Raw genomic sequence first — 16513 nt, forward strand, 5'->3', positions numbered from 1 at the left:
AATACAAAGAGTTGAATGAAACTTTGATGGCAATAAATTAAATATGGATACAAAACTAAAAGATACTATATATATTTCTGTGCAAACAAAAAGAATTAGAAAGTTTAAAAAAAAACAGTAGAAATTATGGGTATGAAAAACATAATACAATAATGGGGATTAAAAACACAATACTCAGAAGAAAAAAGATGGCAGCATAGGGCGATATGGAATTTAGTTCATCCTCTAGAGCAGCTAGTAAATAGCCAGGAACAACTAGTAAACAGTCTGAAATAACTGTTTAGGGGACATCCATGACTAAACATACATCATCCACCAGTCTGGAGTGGGTGAAAGGGCCAAGACCACAGCACAGAACTGTTGGTAAGCCCCAGAACTGCAGAATCAGCACCCCTCCCCGACAAGAATCTCAGGCTGGTTTGGAGTCACTTCTCTTTGGGAAAAAGGAGCAGTCTCTACTAGCAGCAAGGGAAGGTAGCTCAACCAAGCTCCAAAAGTGGTTTTAATTAACAAATCTGGACTGCTGAATACAAGCTACAAGCACAGATAAACCCAGAGCAAAAAGGAATGGAACACTTAGATCAATCTCCATAAAGAGGAGGCAGGGCTGATGGAAAAAAAATATTAAATTAAAATAAATAAATAAATAAATAAAGAGGCTTTTGGAGATGGCTGAGCGAAGAAAACTGAAAAACAGCCGTGCCCCCAAGAAAAGGGGAACAGAGCCAGGTACCATCTCCAGCTCTTGACTGGAAGAACTGAGGGGCTAGGGATTACTTTTTCTCTCCTTCTCTTCTTTGAAACTATTTTAAGTAGTTCATTAGAGAAAGCCTCAGGCATTTTCAATTGTCAGTGCTGACCACTGGCAAGGGTGGAGTTAAGATAGGTCTGAAAGACAAAGTAAGGAGTCAAGTGAATGAGATAATTCCCTAAAGGGTGTATCTTTATGCTCAGATGGAGGCCCTCCAGAGAATTCAGACCACAGGGCCTGGAAAAAAAAAAAAAGAAACATCTTAAACTTGGCTTCTACCTAACCCTCAAACACACTGCTGGCAGGGACAGAGCCTGCTGAGAATTAAAGGCACCACATCCTTTTATGCCGGTGGGGAGCTATGGGCTGACAAGCATCACCTGCTGGAAATGCAAAGAGTCTCGAGACCTCACAGGAAAGACTAATAACCTGCTAGGTCTCATCCTCAGGGAAATTTGATACTGACTACACCCTCCTTCTGAGACCTGGGCCTGTCTGGTCTGGGAAAATCTGTTTGGGGTCAATCATATCTGGGTAGTCCCTCTGTTCTAGTTTGCTAATGCTGCTGTTATGCAAAATACCAGATGGCTTTTATAGGGGGGTTTATTTGATTACAAATTTACCATCTGAAGGCCACGAAAATGTCCAGATTAAGACATCAACACAAGTATACCTTCACCAAAGGAAGACCAATGGCATCTGGAAAACCTCTGTTAGCTGGGAAGACACATGGCTGGCATCTGCTGATCCTGCCCAAACTCTTCCAAATAACTGAAGAGGAGGGAACACTCCCAAACTCATTCTATGAGGCCAACATCACCCTAATACAAAACCGAGATAAAGATAACCCAAGAAAAGAAAATTACAGATCCATATAAACACAGATGCAAAAATCCTCCACAAAGTACTAGCAAATCAAATCCAACAGCATATTAAAATAATTAAACACTGGGATCAAGGGTAATTTTTTCCAAGAATGCAAAAGTAATTCAACATAAGAAAATCAATTAATGCAACACACCACATTAACAGACTGAAGGGCAAAAAACACATGATCGTCTCAATTGACACAGAAAAGGCATTTGACAAAATCCAGCACCTTTTCTTGATAAAAATCTTAGAAAACTAGGAACAGAAGGAAACTTCCTCAACATGATAAAGGACATATATGAACAACCCACTGCTAACATCATACTAAAGGGCAAGGTTGAAAGCTTTCCCTCTAAGATCAGGAGCAAGACAAGGATACCCACTGTCACCACTGTTACTCAACATTGTACTGGAAGTTCTAGCCAGAGCAATTAGGCAAGAAAAAGAAATAAAAGGCATCCATATTGGAAAGGAAAAAGTAAAATTTTCACTATTTGCAGACAACATGATCCTATATATAGAAAGTCCCAGAAAACCTACAACAAAGCTACTAGAGCTAATAAACGATTCAACAAAGTGGTAGGCTACAAGATTAACATGCAAAAAACAGCAGTATTTCTACACATTAGTAATGAACAATTTGATTAGGAAATTAAGCAAAAAATTCCATTTACAAATGCAACTAAAAGAATCAAATATCCAGGAATAAACATAACCAAGGATGTAAAGAACATATATAGAGAGAATTACAAAACATTGCTTAAAAAAGAAGTCAAAGACTTAAGTAAATCAAAGGACATACCATGCTCATCGATTGGAAGACTAAATATTGCCAATATGTCAATTCTACCCAAAGCAATTAACAGAATCACCAAAATCCCAATCAAAATTCCAGGAGATTTTTTTGCATTATGGAAAAGCCAATCATCAGATTTATATTGAAAGGTAAGGGACCCCAAATAACCAGGCATGTAGGAGACTCTACCAAATTTATCCCTTATGACTTCCTAACTTAAGACCTCTGCTCCAGTCAGATCAGGCTCCTCACTTTTCTCCAAGGAAACTTTATGTACTTCTGACTGAGAGCCTTGGTCTTGCCATCTTTGTCACCTGAAATATCCTTTCCCTTTCCATCCATTCCTACTATCCAGATCCTATCCCATCATCAGGACCCAGGTTGAAGTCCTCTGTCCCTCCTGCATGAGGTCCCCAAAGTCTCCAGTCCATACAGATTGGGTGACAGACACAGTACCCATAGAGGCAGACAGATAGCATAACTGGGATACAGTCTGGTATCACAGTAAAGAGAAATAGTCAGGACTATGGCAACATCAATGGCTTTCAGGTTCATAATTTTTTAAGACACTGTACCATAAGCTAACATTAGGTGTCTCTGGGGAAAGGGAAAAGGGAAGCTTCTGGTGGGCTGAGGGAGACAGGTGGGAGGAAGACTTTTCATTGTATATACCCTTTAGTACTTTGTAAATTCTGAACCACGTGAAAGTAGTACCTTCGCAAAATACACAAAATTAGAAAATCAACAAAAAAAATGAGATACAAAAGAATGTTAATGACTAAACATATTATGCTGGTCAAACAAAATACATGTGTCAATCCAAGGACTGCCAGTGTGGCATCTTGAATTTATTGTTAATTAGAGTTCATTTTGATAATCAAACACTGCCTTGTTTCTGCTGGTTATTTTTTCCATATATGTATAGCCTATCTTTCAAAAGAGATCACAAAGTCAGGGAGAAAAAGAATCATCTTATCTTTCTTGTCTATCTTCCTCATTGCCTTGGATTGGGAAACATTTGTCAGTTACATATAGGATCATAAAAGTTTGGGAAGCTTAAAAGGTTAAAATTAAAAAGGACCTTAAAGCTCTAGTCCATCTCTGTTGTTTTATCGATAAGAAAACCAAAGTCCAGGAAGGCTAAGAAATGTATCAAACTAATTACAGAACAAGAACACCAGACAAAAAAAGAAAGAAAAGCAAAATCTTACTCACACATTTGGGCTTTACTAGAAGAATAAAAATGTTCACTAGAGGGCACCAATAGTCCACTAATTTGAAGGTGAGGCCCATAAAACAGGTCCCTTCAAAAGTCATATAGGGTAGTAATGAAGAATGTTTCCTACAGAGCCACAGAAAAGCACCAAAAAGCCACTTCAAACAACTTAAATTTGGATTTCACTAGAAATAAAAATAGAAATAAAAAAAATCATATAGCAAAATTGATCTTTTTGCTTTTTGGGTGTGCAGTTCTCTTAATTTTAACACATGTCCATATTCACGTAACCACCAACATAATCAGGATATAAAACAGTTCTATTCCCCAACAAACTCCCTTGTGCTATACCTTTCTCCTACCTCTAGCCCTTAGCAACCATGGATCTGTTGTCAGTCATTACAATTTTATCTTTTCAAGAATGTTATATAATTGGAATCATACCGTATATGGTATATAGTCTTTTATAGGCTTCTTTTACTCATTGTCCTCATTTCAGTCCATTGTCACATATGTGATTTGCAAATATTTTCTCCCAGTCCAAAGCTTGTCTTCTCATCCTCCTAACGGTATCTTTCACAGAGTAACAATTTTTAATTTTAATAAGTCCAATTTATCTTTTTAATGTTTTGTGATTTTAGTGTCATATCTTAGAATTCTTTGCCTAACCCAAATGCATGAAGATTTTTCTCCTATGTTATTCTAAAAGTTTTATATTTCTACATTTAAATCTATGATTCATTTTGAATTAATTTTAGTATGAGGTATGAGATTAAGGTGGAGGTTAATTTATTGCATATAGAGGATGGATATCCAATTGCTCCAACACCATTTGTTGAAAACACTAATTTTTTTTCTATGGAATTGCTTTTGCGTCTTCATCAAAAATCAATTAACCAGAGAGTGGTATCATCAACATGGCAATGTAAGACATCCCCAGAAAAATCTTCCCTCAGAAACAACTAATAAAAGGGCAAATCCCACTTGCTTGGACCTCTGGAAGACAAAAGAGATGAAAGACTCCACTAACACCAAATCAAAGGGGCAAAAAAAAAAAAACCCACCAATAAAGAAGGTAGATCTGCAACTCAGATCTGCAACTCACTGAGTCCTGCACAACCTAAGAGTCACACAGCAGCAGCTCTCCAGCAAAGGCACCTCCTGCCATGGTGTGGACTATAGAGACACTCACAGCAGTGATTTAGAACCCCACATACATTCAGACATGGGGATCCAAAGCCACATATACCCAGGGCGAAACCCAAGCAGTCAGCAAGCTTATGCATACAAAAGGGCCCCCAGGAAACAGGAGACAAGCAGCACATAAACTCAACCCCGATCTCTAATTGCTAGAGCACCGAAATGAAAAAACAGGCGTTTTTCATCATGAACCCGAAACGGTTCCCTGCAGTGGGATACTCTGACGTGGAAGTTACCAAAGGCAGAAATGCCTCATGGGAAGAAGGGAAAACCAAACAGCTGTAAGGCAGGGTGGGCCCCAAGACTGAAAATTGTAATGAGAAGGGAGCATTGAGCATGGGAGAGCAGTTAGGCAATTCACAGAAACTGGGGAGGAAAATCTACACAAAAACAAACAGTAGCCCAGGGCTCCCAGAGAAGGAACAGAAGAAAGTAAATTTCCTGGAGGTGAAATAAATGCACAAAAATGGGCAGTCTTAAAGTTGTACCACCTGCCCAGGGCAAAAATAAACAGGTGCAAAGAACTAAGAAAATCTGTTTAAACACAGGCTACTCTAAAGGTTCAGTATAATTTAGACCCAAGTGCTGATGAAGAGCTTTAACATGCAGCCAACCTACAACAAAATCCTAGAAAGAGGGAGACTGACTTTCAGGGTTGACACATCAAAATAATCAGATACCAAGACATCAGAAAAAAATCACAAGCCATACTAAGAAATGTGAAGATACAAGATCATTCAAGGGAACAAATTAAAACTTCCGAGGACAACTATTCAAAGAAGTTCAACAAATCTCCTAAATCAATTCAAGGAGTTGAAGGAAATTATTGATAGAAATAAACTAAATATAGTTATAGAGCTAAACGATATTAAGAAGACAACGCGTGAACAAAAAGAATCAGAAAGTTTAAAAAGAAACAGAAAGTATAGGGATGAAAAACACAATAATGGAGATTAAAAATACACTACAGGTATGCAACAGCAGATCTGAAAGGGCAGAAGAAAGAATCAGTAAACTAAAAGATGGGACAATCAAAATCATACAGTCAGAAGAACAGATAGAGAAAAGAATAGAAAAACTGCTAGGGTCTAAGGGACCTATGTGACAGCAAGGAAATGTACCAACATTCACATCATGAGAGAGAAAGAGGAGAAGGAAAGAGAAAAGGGGCAGAGAGATTATTTGAGGAAATAATGCCCAAATATTTCCCAGTTTTTAGGAAAGACATAAATATGCATGTCCAAGTGTGCAACATACTTCCATTGGATAAATCCTAATAGATCTACTCCAAGACACATACTAATCAGAATGTCAAATGCCAAAGATAAAGGAGAACACTGGAAGCAACAAAAGAGAAGCAGTTCATCACATACAAGGGATCCTCAAAAAGTGTAAGTGCCAATTTCCCATCAGAACCATGAGGTGAGAAGACAGTGGTAAAATATATTTAAGGTACTGAAAGAGAAAAACTCCCAGCCAAAATTCTTTATACAGCTAAACTGTCCTTCAATAATGAGGGAGAATTTAAGACATTTATTTACAGACGAACAAAAAAAGAGACTGCAAGTCACCAAATGACTAACCCTACAACAATTGCTAAAGACAGTTCTTCAGGTTGAAAGGACAAGACAGGAGAGAAAGTGGCTTGTGATGGTATGAAGAAATGTGTATAAACGCAAAAGATAAATGTAAGATAAATGCAAAATCCAGTAGTACTGTATCCTCAATTTATAACTCTACTCTTTAAATCCTAAGAGAGTTAGAATACAATTGAATAAGAAATAATCAGATTTCCTGGTAACAGGCACGCATTCACAACTTGGCTAACTGTTTGATGTAAGAGGCCTAGCTCTCTACCTATCTTGGCTTTTGACATGCCTTTCTCACTATGTTTAATCATTTCTAGCTTTTGATTTAAAATGAGAGATGTGTAACTCTTCCTTTCACTTGAACACTTAACAAGTCATTGTTGGGTAATTAACTGGCCTAATTTCAATATTGTCATGTCTCAGGGAATAGAGAGGACCAAGGAGAAATAGAGAGATGGGGGACTGGCCAGTCAGTGGAGCGGTCAGAACACACACATCATTTAATAATTAAGTCTGCTGTCTTATATGGGTATGGCTCAGGGCACCCCAAAACAATTATAATAGTAACATCAAAGATCACAGATCATAGATCAACATAAGAGATCTAATAATAATGAAAAAGTTTGAAATATTACAAGAATTAGCAAAATGTGACAGAGAAACAAAGTGAGCACATGCTGTTGGAAAAAAATGGTGCCAAGAGACTTGCCACAAACCTTCAATTAGCAAAAAACACAATTTCTGTGAAGCACAATAATGCAAAGCACAATAAAACAAGGTATGCTTGTATACTCAAAAGAACTGAAAGCAGGGACTCAGATATTTGTACATTAATGTTCATAAAAACATGATTCACAATTGCCAAAAGATGGAAACAACCCATGTTGTCTATCAACCAATAACTGGATAAACAAAATGTGATATATACCTACAATGGAATATTATTCAGCCATAAGATGGACTGAAGTTCAGAAAAATGCAACCACATGGATGAACCTTGAAGACATGTTGAGTAAAGTAAGATGGACACAAAAGGACAAATATTGTATGATCTCACTAATATGAAATAATTAGAATAAGCAAATTCATAGTCAGAATTTAGAATACAGATTATCACAGGTAGGCAATGGGGTGTTAATGCTTAATTGTTACAGAATTTCCTTTGGGGGATGATGGAAAAGTTTTGGTAATGGATGATGGTGATAGCAGCACAACATTGTGAATGTAATTAATACCACTGACTTACACATCTGTATATGCTTAACGGGGGAATTTTAGTTTGTATATATGCTACTAAAACAAAAAGTGTTAAAAAATTCAATTGGCCATATTTGTGTATGTCTGTTTCTGGACTCTCTCATCTGTTCCACTTAACTACGTGTCTACCTCTTCACCCAATACCACACTGCCTTCATTACCGTAGCTTTATATGGTAAGTCTGAATATCAGGGAGTGTGATTCCTATGCTTTTTAAATTACGAACTGTAACAATAATATCAATAAAGCCAACAGTATACAAGAAATGTTAGTTTCAAATCAAAACCAGTATTTTGGAAGTGGGCCGGGAAAAAAGCAAATACCAAAAAAAAGGAACAGAAAGAAAAAAAGGAGGGGGGGAGAGAGATAAAGAGGAAGAAGAAGAAAGGAAAAAAGAGGGGACATGAGAGTGCCAGACATGAAGAGTGGTAGAAACAAAAGGGGAAATAAGAGAAGGAAAGAAAAAAAAAAAAAAAACAGGGAGACAAAGGTAGAAGAAAAGGAAAATGATCCCTTACATGTTAGATCTCAGTTACCACCACCTGGACCAGCGACTTCTTATCTGTATACTGTGAACATCTTCTCTATTACAACTACAGACCAAAGCTAGTCTCAGTAACAGGCCAAATACTTTTCTCTTTAAATAGCCCCAAACAATTATCATGATACATAATTCCATTTTTCATTTAACCTAAATTAGTTTAAATAATCCTATGTAATTGTTCACATATATAAATGGACATACTCAATAATCAGTAGGTTTTGTTTAAACATTTTAAAGAGAAAGTTGTTTGGTCTACTGAGGATGAAATCACCACACTGTCCACCTCTCAAAGTTGTCATGAAGATCAAATGAGATCATGGATGTGAAACTGCTTCCTGAATTGAAATTTATGAGCTAGTGTAATTGGTTCTTTCTCTACCAGAAGTCTACAGTCACGAAGCTCTGTTAGACACAGATGAAAGCATCTGGTTCAACTATGAGGATCCTTTAACAAAATCTAAAATTGTTTTCACCAGCAAAAAATTTGGAACTCTTTTTAGACATCAGTTATCAGTAACAGGAAAGAAGTGGTTAGACAGATAGCTCTGGGCACTTCTTTGCAATATCTCCTCTGTCACAGACATTCAAATATTAGGATCTTATGTCCCTTTTTTTTACATGCTAAATTTCATTATTTTCTTCTTTTTCCTATATTTAACTCAACTCTTTGATTCCTAAGGAAAAAAATAATGGCTAACAAATATAAATGCAAACACAGCAAATATGACATATTTTTTAATCTTGAAATAAGATTTGACACATTACAAAATAAGAGCTAACTCACCATCTCTGTTATAAAATTCTCATATGTAAATATATTGCTTTCTCTTTACAAACTACAATAAGGGACTGTATATTTCATGTAGCCTTCTCTAAATTAGGTCCTTCTCTAACTCAGACCCAGGTCCCACCTATATTTATGTAAGTAATTAGGCTGATTATGTTTACCTTACCTCTTTCACTTGAGAGGAACTTCTTGACAAGAGAACTGATCATTTAATATGCACTACAAAGAAATTATTACTAGAGCTCTAGAGCTCTATGAACACATAAACGCGTGCTGACTAAACCAAATGTTTATTTGCTATTTTCTGTACTTACTCATTCACTCAGGGATTTGTGAGATAAGTCAACCTCATCTTGTGGAAAAGACACCTACTGGCAAGCCACAAAATCATAGACTTCAGAGACAGAGACCTGGATTCAAATCCTGACTCTTCTACTACCAGCCATGTGACTTCAGGCAAGTTAGTAATTTTGACCTTATTAATATCCTAATCTTTAAAATTAGGATAATACCACCTACATCTACAAGTGGTGAGTCAAATGACCAGTCATGTAATGAGTCTGACCCATCATAGCTGCTCTAGAATGTTAGTTCCCTTTTTCCCAGCAAGAACTCTCTCTTGTCCATTTCAGCATTCTAGACACTTACAAAGTTCCTCTTACATAAAGCATGATATTTAGAAGCATGTTCCTGAATTTCTCTACTTCTTTGATTCTCCATCTATTTTCAAAATTAACCTTCCTCTGGCTCATCATCTCCCACCTCTTCTTTCATTATAGCTTTGCAGTTTGCACTACCTAACTAAGGAGAGCAGGTGGGGATGCAGCAGGCATGGTAGCACAGCTCTGCTCTTTCCTGTGGCATTAGCATGGAATGGTGATCACCTGGAGCATCAGTCCAGAAGCCTACATGTGTGCAACAGTGGGCTGCACACTCATTAGCTAACTCTCAATTCAAGGCATGTGCAACTTAAATGATTCACATGACTAAACAGATTTCATTACAGACTAATCTGGGCAACTGGCAAATGTCAATGGTTAATTTGCAGAACTTCCACTCAGGAAAATGCAAAGCTATAACGAGTTTTTGGAGGGCAAATAATGAAAGAAAACATGGCTCTCTTTATGACTCACAATCACCGATATGAGATACTGGGGGAAAAAACCATTATTTACTGAAGTAATTTAACCTGTCCTTGTGTACCCTATTTTTTAAAGGAGGGATGCATAATTAAGTCTTAATATTAAAGTGAAACATGTTCTGATAGCCAGTGCTCTGAGGTGGGCTCCCAGGGCATGCTCTTATTTTACTTTCCTGAAGACTCACAAAGCCTCATATAACTCAATGGAAAGTACCCAATTTAAAGTCACAACAGAACATATTGGAAGTTACTCATTCAGGGTTCTGGCTAAATAGTAATTGGAGTATAAGCAATTAAGTTTCCTAAGAGAAATAACACTTAATTAAGATTCCCCAAGAAATGTGGCATATGGAACCAGGGACAGTTTCCACTGCAGGAAGTAAGCATTTTGATCCAAGAACAGGCTGAAATCACCCATGATCCTACTTAAAAATCGGATCAGCACAGCCAGAAACATCGCTAAACAGAGAGGCAACTAATAGCCCAGATGACAATTTTCATATCTAGAAGCCAAAGATAACTGGTGAAAGTCCATAAGGAAGTTAGATTCTAAACGAACAGCAACATCTGTCCTTATCCCTAGGTGTTCATGACCACCACCATCCTGCCATCTGACCTTCTCAGGAGCCAGTCCAAGAAGGTGCCAAAGTCACGGTTCAGGTATGCAAGAGCCAGCTTTTCTCTGCTCAAAGCCATGCATCCCAGTGAACCCAAGATGCCCTCATATTTTGTTGTAATAACCTCATTTTTTTCTGTTGGAGTAAAAGAGAGTGAATATTAATGGTCCGTACTCTCCATTTTTTCTTTTAAGCCCACAACAACTCTACAAAAGAGGAATTCAACAATTCCTCCTTTCTGGATTGCATGACCTCATTCATCTTTAGTCCTCTCCCATCCCTTTACTCTTAGGTAGGTCTCCTCTAACTCCAGCAATAAAACAGCCTAGCACACAGTGAGAAGAAGGGAAGCACAGTAGAGAGCCATCCATTTTCCCTTGGACTGTCTGGTGGAAGTGTCTATAACACATCATAAAATAGCACTGAAACATGAGCAAAAGCAACTGGGGAAAGTAGACCTGCATTGCCAAGGTCAATCTGAGGTATCAGGAAATTACCAACACAACTCTTTATATGGGCCCTGAACTCAGTTTAAAGATCAGACACAATGTGCCACTAACCCCAAGTACACACCTCCTCACTTTCAGAAAGACTCAACCTAGATTTACTGTGTTGCCCTTTCAGATTCTCTAAGAGGAGTACTAAGTTATTTTAGCCATCCTCTCAGGTGTGCAACAGGCACAAAAAGATTTTCTTACTGAAAAATCGTTACAACAAAGACTGTTCTGGGGTGCTCTGTGGAGCCAAGAAGAGTTGCAACTTACTTTAACAACACACTCACAAATAGATCCATCATTCCAATGGATGAGATATATTCTTTCACATCAGGAAGTTTCAACAGACTTCCACCAGATCCACTCATCCTCCCGGTCCCTGCCCAGGGTTCACACGTTGTGGTTACCTGTACAAATGGCGGTTGTCTTCAAAGTCTTCCTGACCCCATTTTCCCTTGATGTCTTCAATTACATGATTCTTCAGGAATTTTTTTAGCAGCTGGACTGTTTGTTTGCGGGTCACTTCAGGGCCAAAGTTCTGACTGCATCTCAGCAACTCATGCAGCCAATCCACAGCTTCAGCTGCTGTGAAGCAATGTTCGTAACTTTTGAAACGACAGCGATGTTTCCTCAATGGCATCCTAGCACGAAAAAGCTCGACTGTTTCATTCCACTAAGAGCAAAAAGAGAGAAAGATAACCTTAATCTACTGATTTTTTAAAGGTTATTACAACCCAAATACTTAGGGCAATGAATGTTATTTTTCCATTTGAAAGACTGTCTTTAATAACAGATGACACCTTGAAAATTTAGTTACAGCCTTCAAACTCTAAAGAAAATGCAACTCTTTAAAGGTAGTTCATCATTTATTCATTCAAGAAATATTTATTGGGGACACTGACATCAAGTTGTCCTGTGAGCTTATGGATTTGTATGTAAATGAAAAACATATGGTCACAAATAATGGTTAAACTAAACTCAATAAGCATTAATCACTTTTTGGAGTCCTTATGTTTAGTGTGGACATTCCACAAATATTTACTGATTGCTTATTACATCATAGGCACCACATGGGGAGATGGGGGGAGAGATGCACTGATAGTTCCTAATGTCAAAGAGCTCAGGACAATAAACCTTTTAAAGTGGCCAGGTTTTACTTGTATGCAAGCAAAGCGGTTTATAAGAATGACTACTGGATATTTCAATTACTATACATTAGTTTAAAACCACTTCATGATTATAAGGCTCTTTTAAGTGTGGCATCTCCAGAGATACCACATAGAAGCACTTCACTGAGTAGCAGTTGGTGCTTAGGCTATGAAGTCAAATATCTCTGAGTTCAAATGCCTGCTCTGCTACTTATCCGCAGGGCACAACCTCAGACACCACACTGCTAAATCGAAGTTCTTTTTCTCCAGCTACAAAACAGTACCAACATCATAGGATTGTTACAAGGATTAGACGAGATGTTAGTGAAGCCTATCATAGAACCTATTGCATAAGAAACACTTAATAAATTTTAGACATTATAGTATCATATATGACTGTTCATATATGGCTGTTAAGAGTTGAGCACATATACTGGGAAGACCCCCTGAAGGGAGCCTCTACTGAGCAGGTGTTAGTGTGGCTTTGGTGTAGTAACATTTATCTGGGCTTCCGTTTTCTCCTTTGTAAAATTAGAAATTTAGCCTAAATGAAAACGAGGCCCCTAAAGCTCTGAAAATATTAAGATTTTATTAGTCAAAATCCACAGAAATTAAAATAGGAGCTGTGTTGTGGACAGTCAGCCTGCTAAGAAAGAGTATACAATGTGCTGACTTGATAACTATATTAGATCCAAGGAATAGATACCCACTGCTTCCACTTTGTTCAGGAATCTTTTAAAAAGCACTTGGTGAGATTAAGCACATACTGACTCACATTAGAGTGCTGGCAATGCTTGCAGCACAACAATCCTGACCTTGAACATAAAAATCACTGGACCCTTACAGCAGGACCAGAATTAATGCCTGCAGAAGGGAAGAACATGAGGTTTCAAGTCAGACCTGTGTTCAAATCCCAGCTCTGCCTTTTACAGGTTACTAGGGCTTGGTGCACAGTAAATAATCAGCGAACATTCATATTTTCTTCCACTTCAAGATGCCATGGAAGGGTCAGCATAAAATCAAAAAGTACACTCTCTCAGATGTCACTTTTAAATAACTTCATGACAACACAACTTTATCCTCCTTATTTATGTATCAAATTATATAAAAGAGCAGGAAATCAGGAAGTAGAAAAGCCTAGAATAGGAGGCTCATTCATTCAACACATACAGGAACCTTTATAGATATCACATTGACACATTCAGCATCTCACTGGTCAGCTGTTGGGGGAAAGAAGGGACCAAGATACTGGATGTGCCAGAAAGCATGCATTCTATGAAAACAATTAAACCCTTTCACTGTGCTATGCCAGAGACACCAAGGACATCTTCAGAGATATTCCTCACATCCCTCAGAATTGCCCCAGCCTGAGTGGGGGAGGACCGTGCCTAAAGTATTTGCTTTTAAAACACAAACATGTGAATAACTGCCTATCCTTTTTCCTCTCTTTTTCCTCTCAAAACATATTCCAGAATTTTCTCTCCACTGTGTCTTTGTATATGCTTAATTCTCATGATAATCATCTCTCAGAATGTAAAGAATTTACCCCAAACCACACAGCTAGCATGTGGTGGAACCAATTTGTATTTCCAAATCTATAATTTAAATCCCAAACCTGTGCTCTTTTGCTACAACCTGCTTTCAATAGAAAAATGTTAACAGAGAAAAATTTTTTAAATTTTTTAAAGCTAGCTCTAGGGAAAAAAAACTAATAGGTATTTAATAAAAGTTTATTTAATATATAATCTATTTTTATTTAGCCACTCTACTTTTAGGGATTCATCATATAGAAACAGAGGCACAAAATGCCCAAGATATAAGAGGGGAAAAAAAACTGCAAAACAGTATATATAATCTGCTCCTATTTTTCTCAAGTTAGTATTTGCATATGAAAAGCTGAAAGAATATACAACAAACTGTTAAAGTCACACTGTTCCAGTGTGACTGTGAAAGCCTTATGGATCACACTCCCTTTATCCAGTATGGATGGATGAGTAGAGAAATGGGGACAAAAACTTAAATGAAAAATAGGGTGGGGGGGGTGATTTTGGTGTTCTTCTTTACTTTCATTTTTTATTCTTATTTTCACTTTTTCTGGTACAAGGAAGATGTTGAAAAAATAGATTGGGGTGATGAATGCACAACTACATGATGGTACTGTGAACAATTGATTGTACACTTTGGATGACTGTATGGTATGTGAATGTATCTCAATAAAACTGAATTTAAAAAAAAAAGGGTCATCTCTCCTAAGGTAGGAATATGGCAACTTTTATCCTGTATAACATAGTTCCATAACTTTTGAATTTTTTACAGTAACCAGGTATTGCTTATGTAAGCAATTTCAGGACTAGAATTCACAGGTGAAAATAAAGAAATTACCTTTTAAAAATAACTTGGTATACAATGTGTAGCAGAGTTCCACCAAGTAATAAATATTCAATAGTGATAAAACATATCTGTTTCTCTCCTGCCTCAATAGGATCAGATTATATATACTACTTAGCATTTTTTTCCATTTAATTATACCTTAAACATTTTTTTCTTCTTTCATTTAACAAATATGCAATGAGCACCTACTATGTCCATACATACAGATCGGCCTCTATCGCACAGCATTCTGATTTATGAATATATCATACTTTAATCAATTCCACCTCATAACATTATCACACTGTGGTATTTTAATAACAGCTATTACAAAAGGGACCAGGAAACTTGGGTAGAATGTCTTTACATATAAGAAAAATAAGAATAATATTGTGTACCAAGCCAGAAGCATCTAAATTCACTCCCTTCAGTTACTACGTCACTTTCTGGACATGATGTTTGAAAATTCTGCAAAATATTTCCCTACCCAAAAAAAAAAAAAAAAATCTAGACATCTGCATCTTCATCAGCATCCCTATATTAAATGAAATGTCCACATATGGGTTTTCTTCCTACATAATTACTTCAGTGTCTTTTTAGGAACCTAGATTTCCCACCAGTCCTCAAAAGTCAAGAAAGTTGATAAGTCTTAATTCTCACAACCATTCTCTCTCACTCTTCCCTTTCAGTATATCACTTCACAAACTTTGAATCTTTTATTTCTCAGCTCCCTTCCTATCAATTAAGATCAGATTTTCTGATTTGACTTTTTTCCTTTGACTATATTTCTGACCTCAGAGTACTTCTCATATATGTATAATTTTTTACTAGAGAAGTTGTAGGTTTATAGGAAAATCATGCAGAAAATACAGAGGTCTCACACAGAACCCCCTACCCACTCCCACACACACACTCAGTCTTCCCCATTATTAACACTTCGTATTAGTATAGTAACTTTGTTACAAATGATGAAAGAACATTATTATAATTGTACTATTAACTATAATCCATAGTTTACAATAGGGCTCAATATTTGTATTGTACAGTCCTGTGGGGTTTTTTTAAATTTTTTATTCTAGTAACATATATACAACACAAAATTTCTCCTTTTAACTGTGTTCCAGTTTGCTAATACTGCTGTTTTCACAAAACACCAGAAATGGACTGGCTTTTATAAACGGGGTTTATTTGGTTACAAAGTTACAGTCTGAGGCTATAACATGTCCAAGGTAAGGCATCAACAATAGGGTACCTTCACTGAAGGATGGCCACTGGCGTCTGGAAAACCTCTGTTAGCCTTCCTCTGGGAAGGCCCATGGCTGGCGTCCACTTGCTCCCAGGTTGTGTTTCCAAATGGCGTTCTCCAAAATGTTGCTCTTGGGGCATTTTGTCCTCTCTTAGCTGCAGCTCTCTCCAAAATGTCACTCTTAGCTGCTCTGAGGTCTTTCTGTCTGTGAACTCCTTTATATGACTCCAGTGATCCAATTAACACCCACTCTGAATGGGTGGGGTAACACCTCCATGGAAATTATCCAATCAAAGGTCTTTCCCATGGTTAATTGAGTCAAATCTCCATTGAAACACTCAATCAATAAGTTCCAACCTAATCAACACTAATACGTCTGCCCCCACAAGATTGCATTAAAGAACATGGCATTTGGGGGGGACATAATACATCCAAACTGGCACAAACAGCATTCAAATAGATAATTCAGTGGTGTTAATTACATTCA

The 16513-nt window shown here is 37.3% G+C and overlaps 1 protein-coding gene across 1 annotated transcript in view; it reads right to left on the bottom strand.

Annotated features, from left to right (window-relative positions):
• Positions 1–16513, bottom strand: part of DEPDC1B (DEP domain containing 1B) — a 96049-nt gene that overhangs the window by 69599 nt on the left and 9937 nt on the right. The window contains exon 2 of the mRNA XM_037799120.1: positions 11670–11935. Within this exon, the coding sequence (XP_037655048.1) occupies positions 11670–11902 (233 nt within the window). The 5' untranslated portion in view covers positions 11903–11935. The remainder of the gene's footprint in view (positions 1–11669; positions 11936–16513) is intronic.

Source organism: Choloepus didactylus, chromosome 11 (assembly GCF_015220235.1).
Source record: "Choloepus didactylus isolate mChoDid1 chromosome 11, mChoDid1.pri, whole genome shotgun sequence".
NCBI lineage: Eukaryota > Metazoa > Chordata > Mammalia > Pilosa > Megalonychidae > Choloepus > Choloepus didactylus.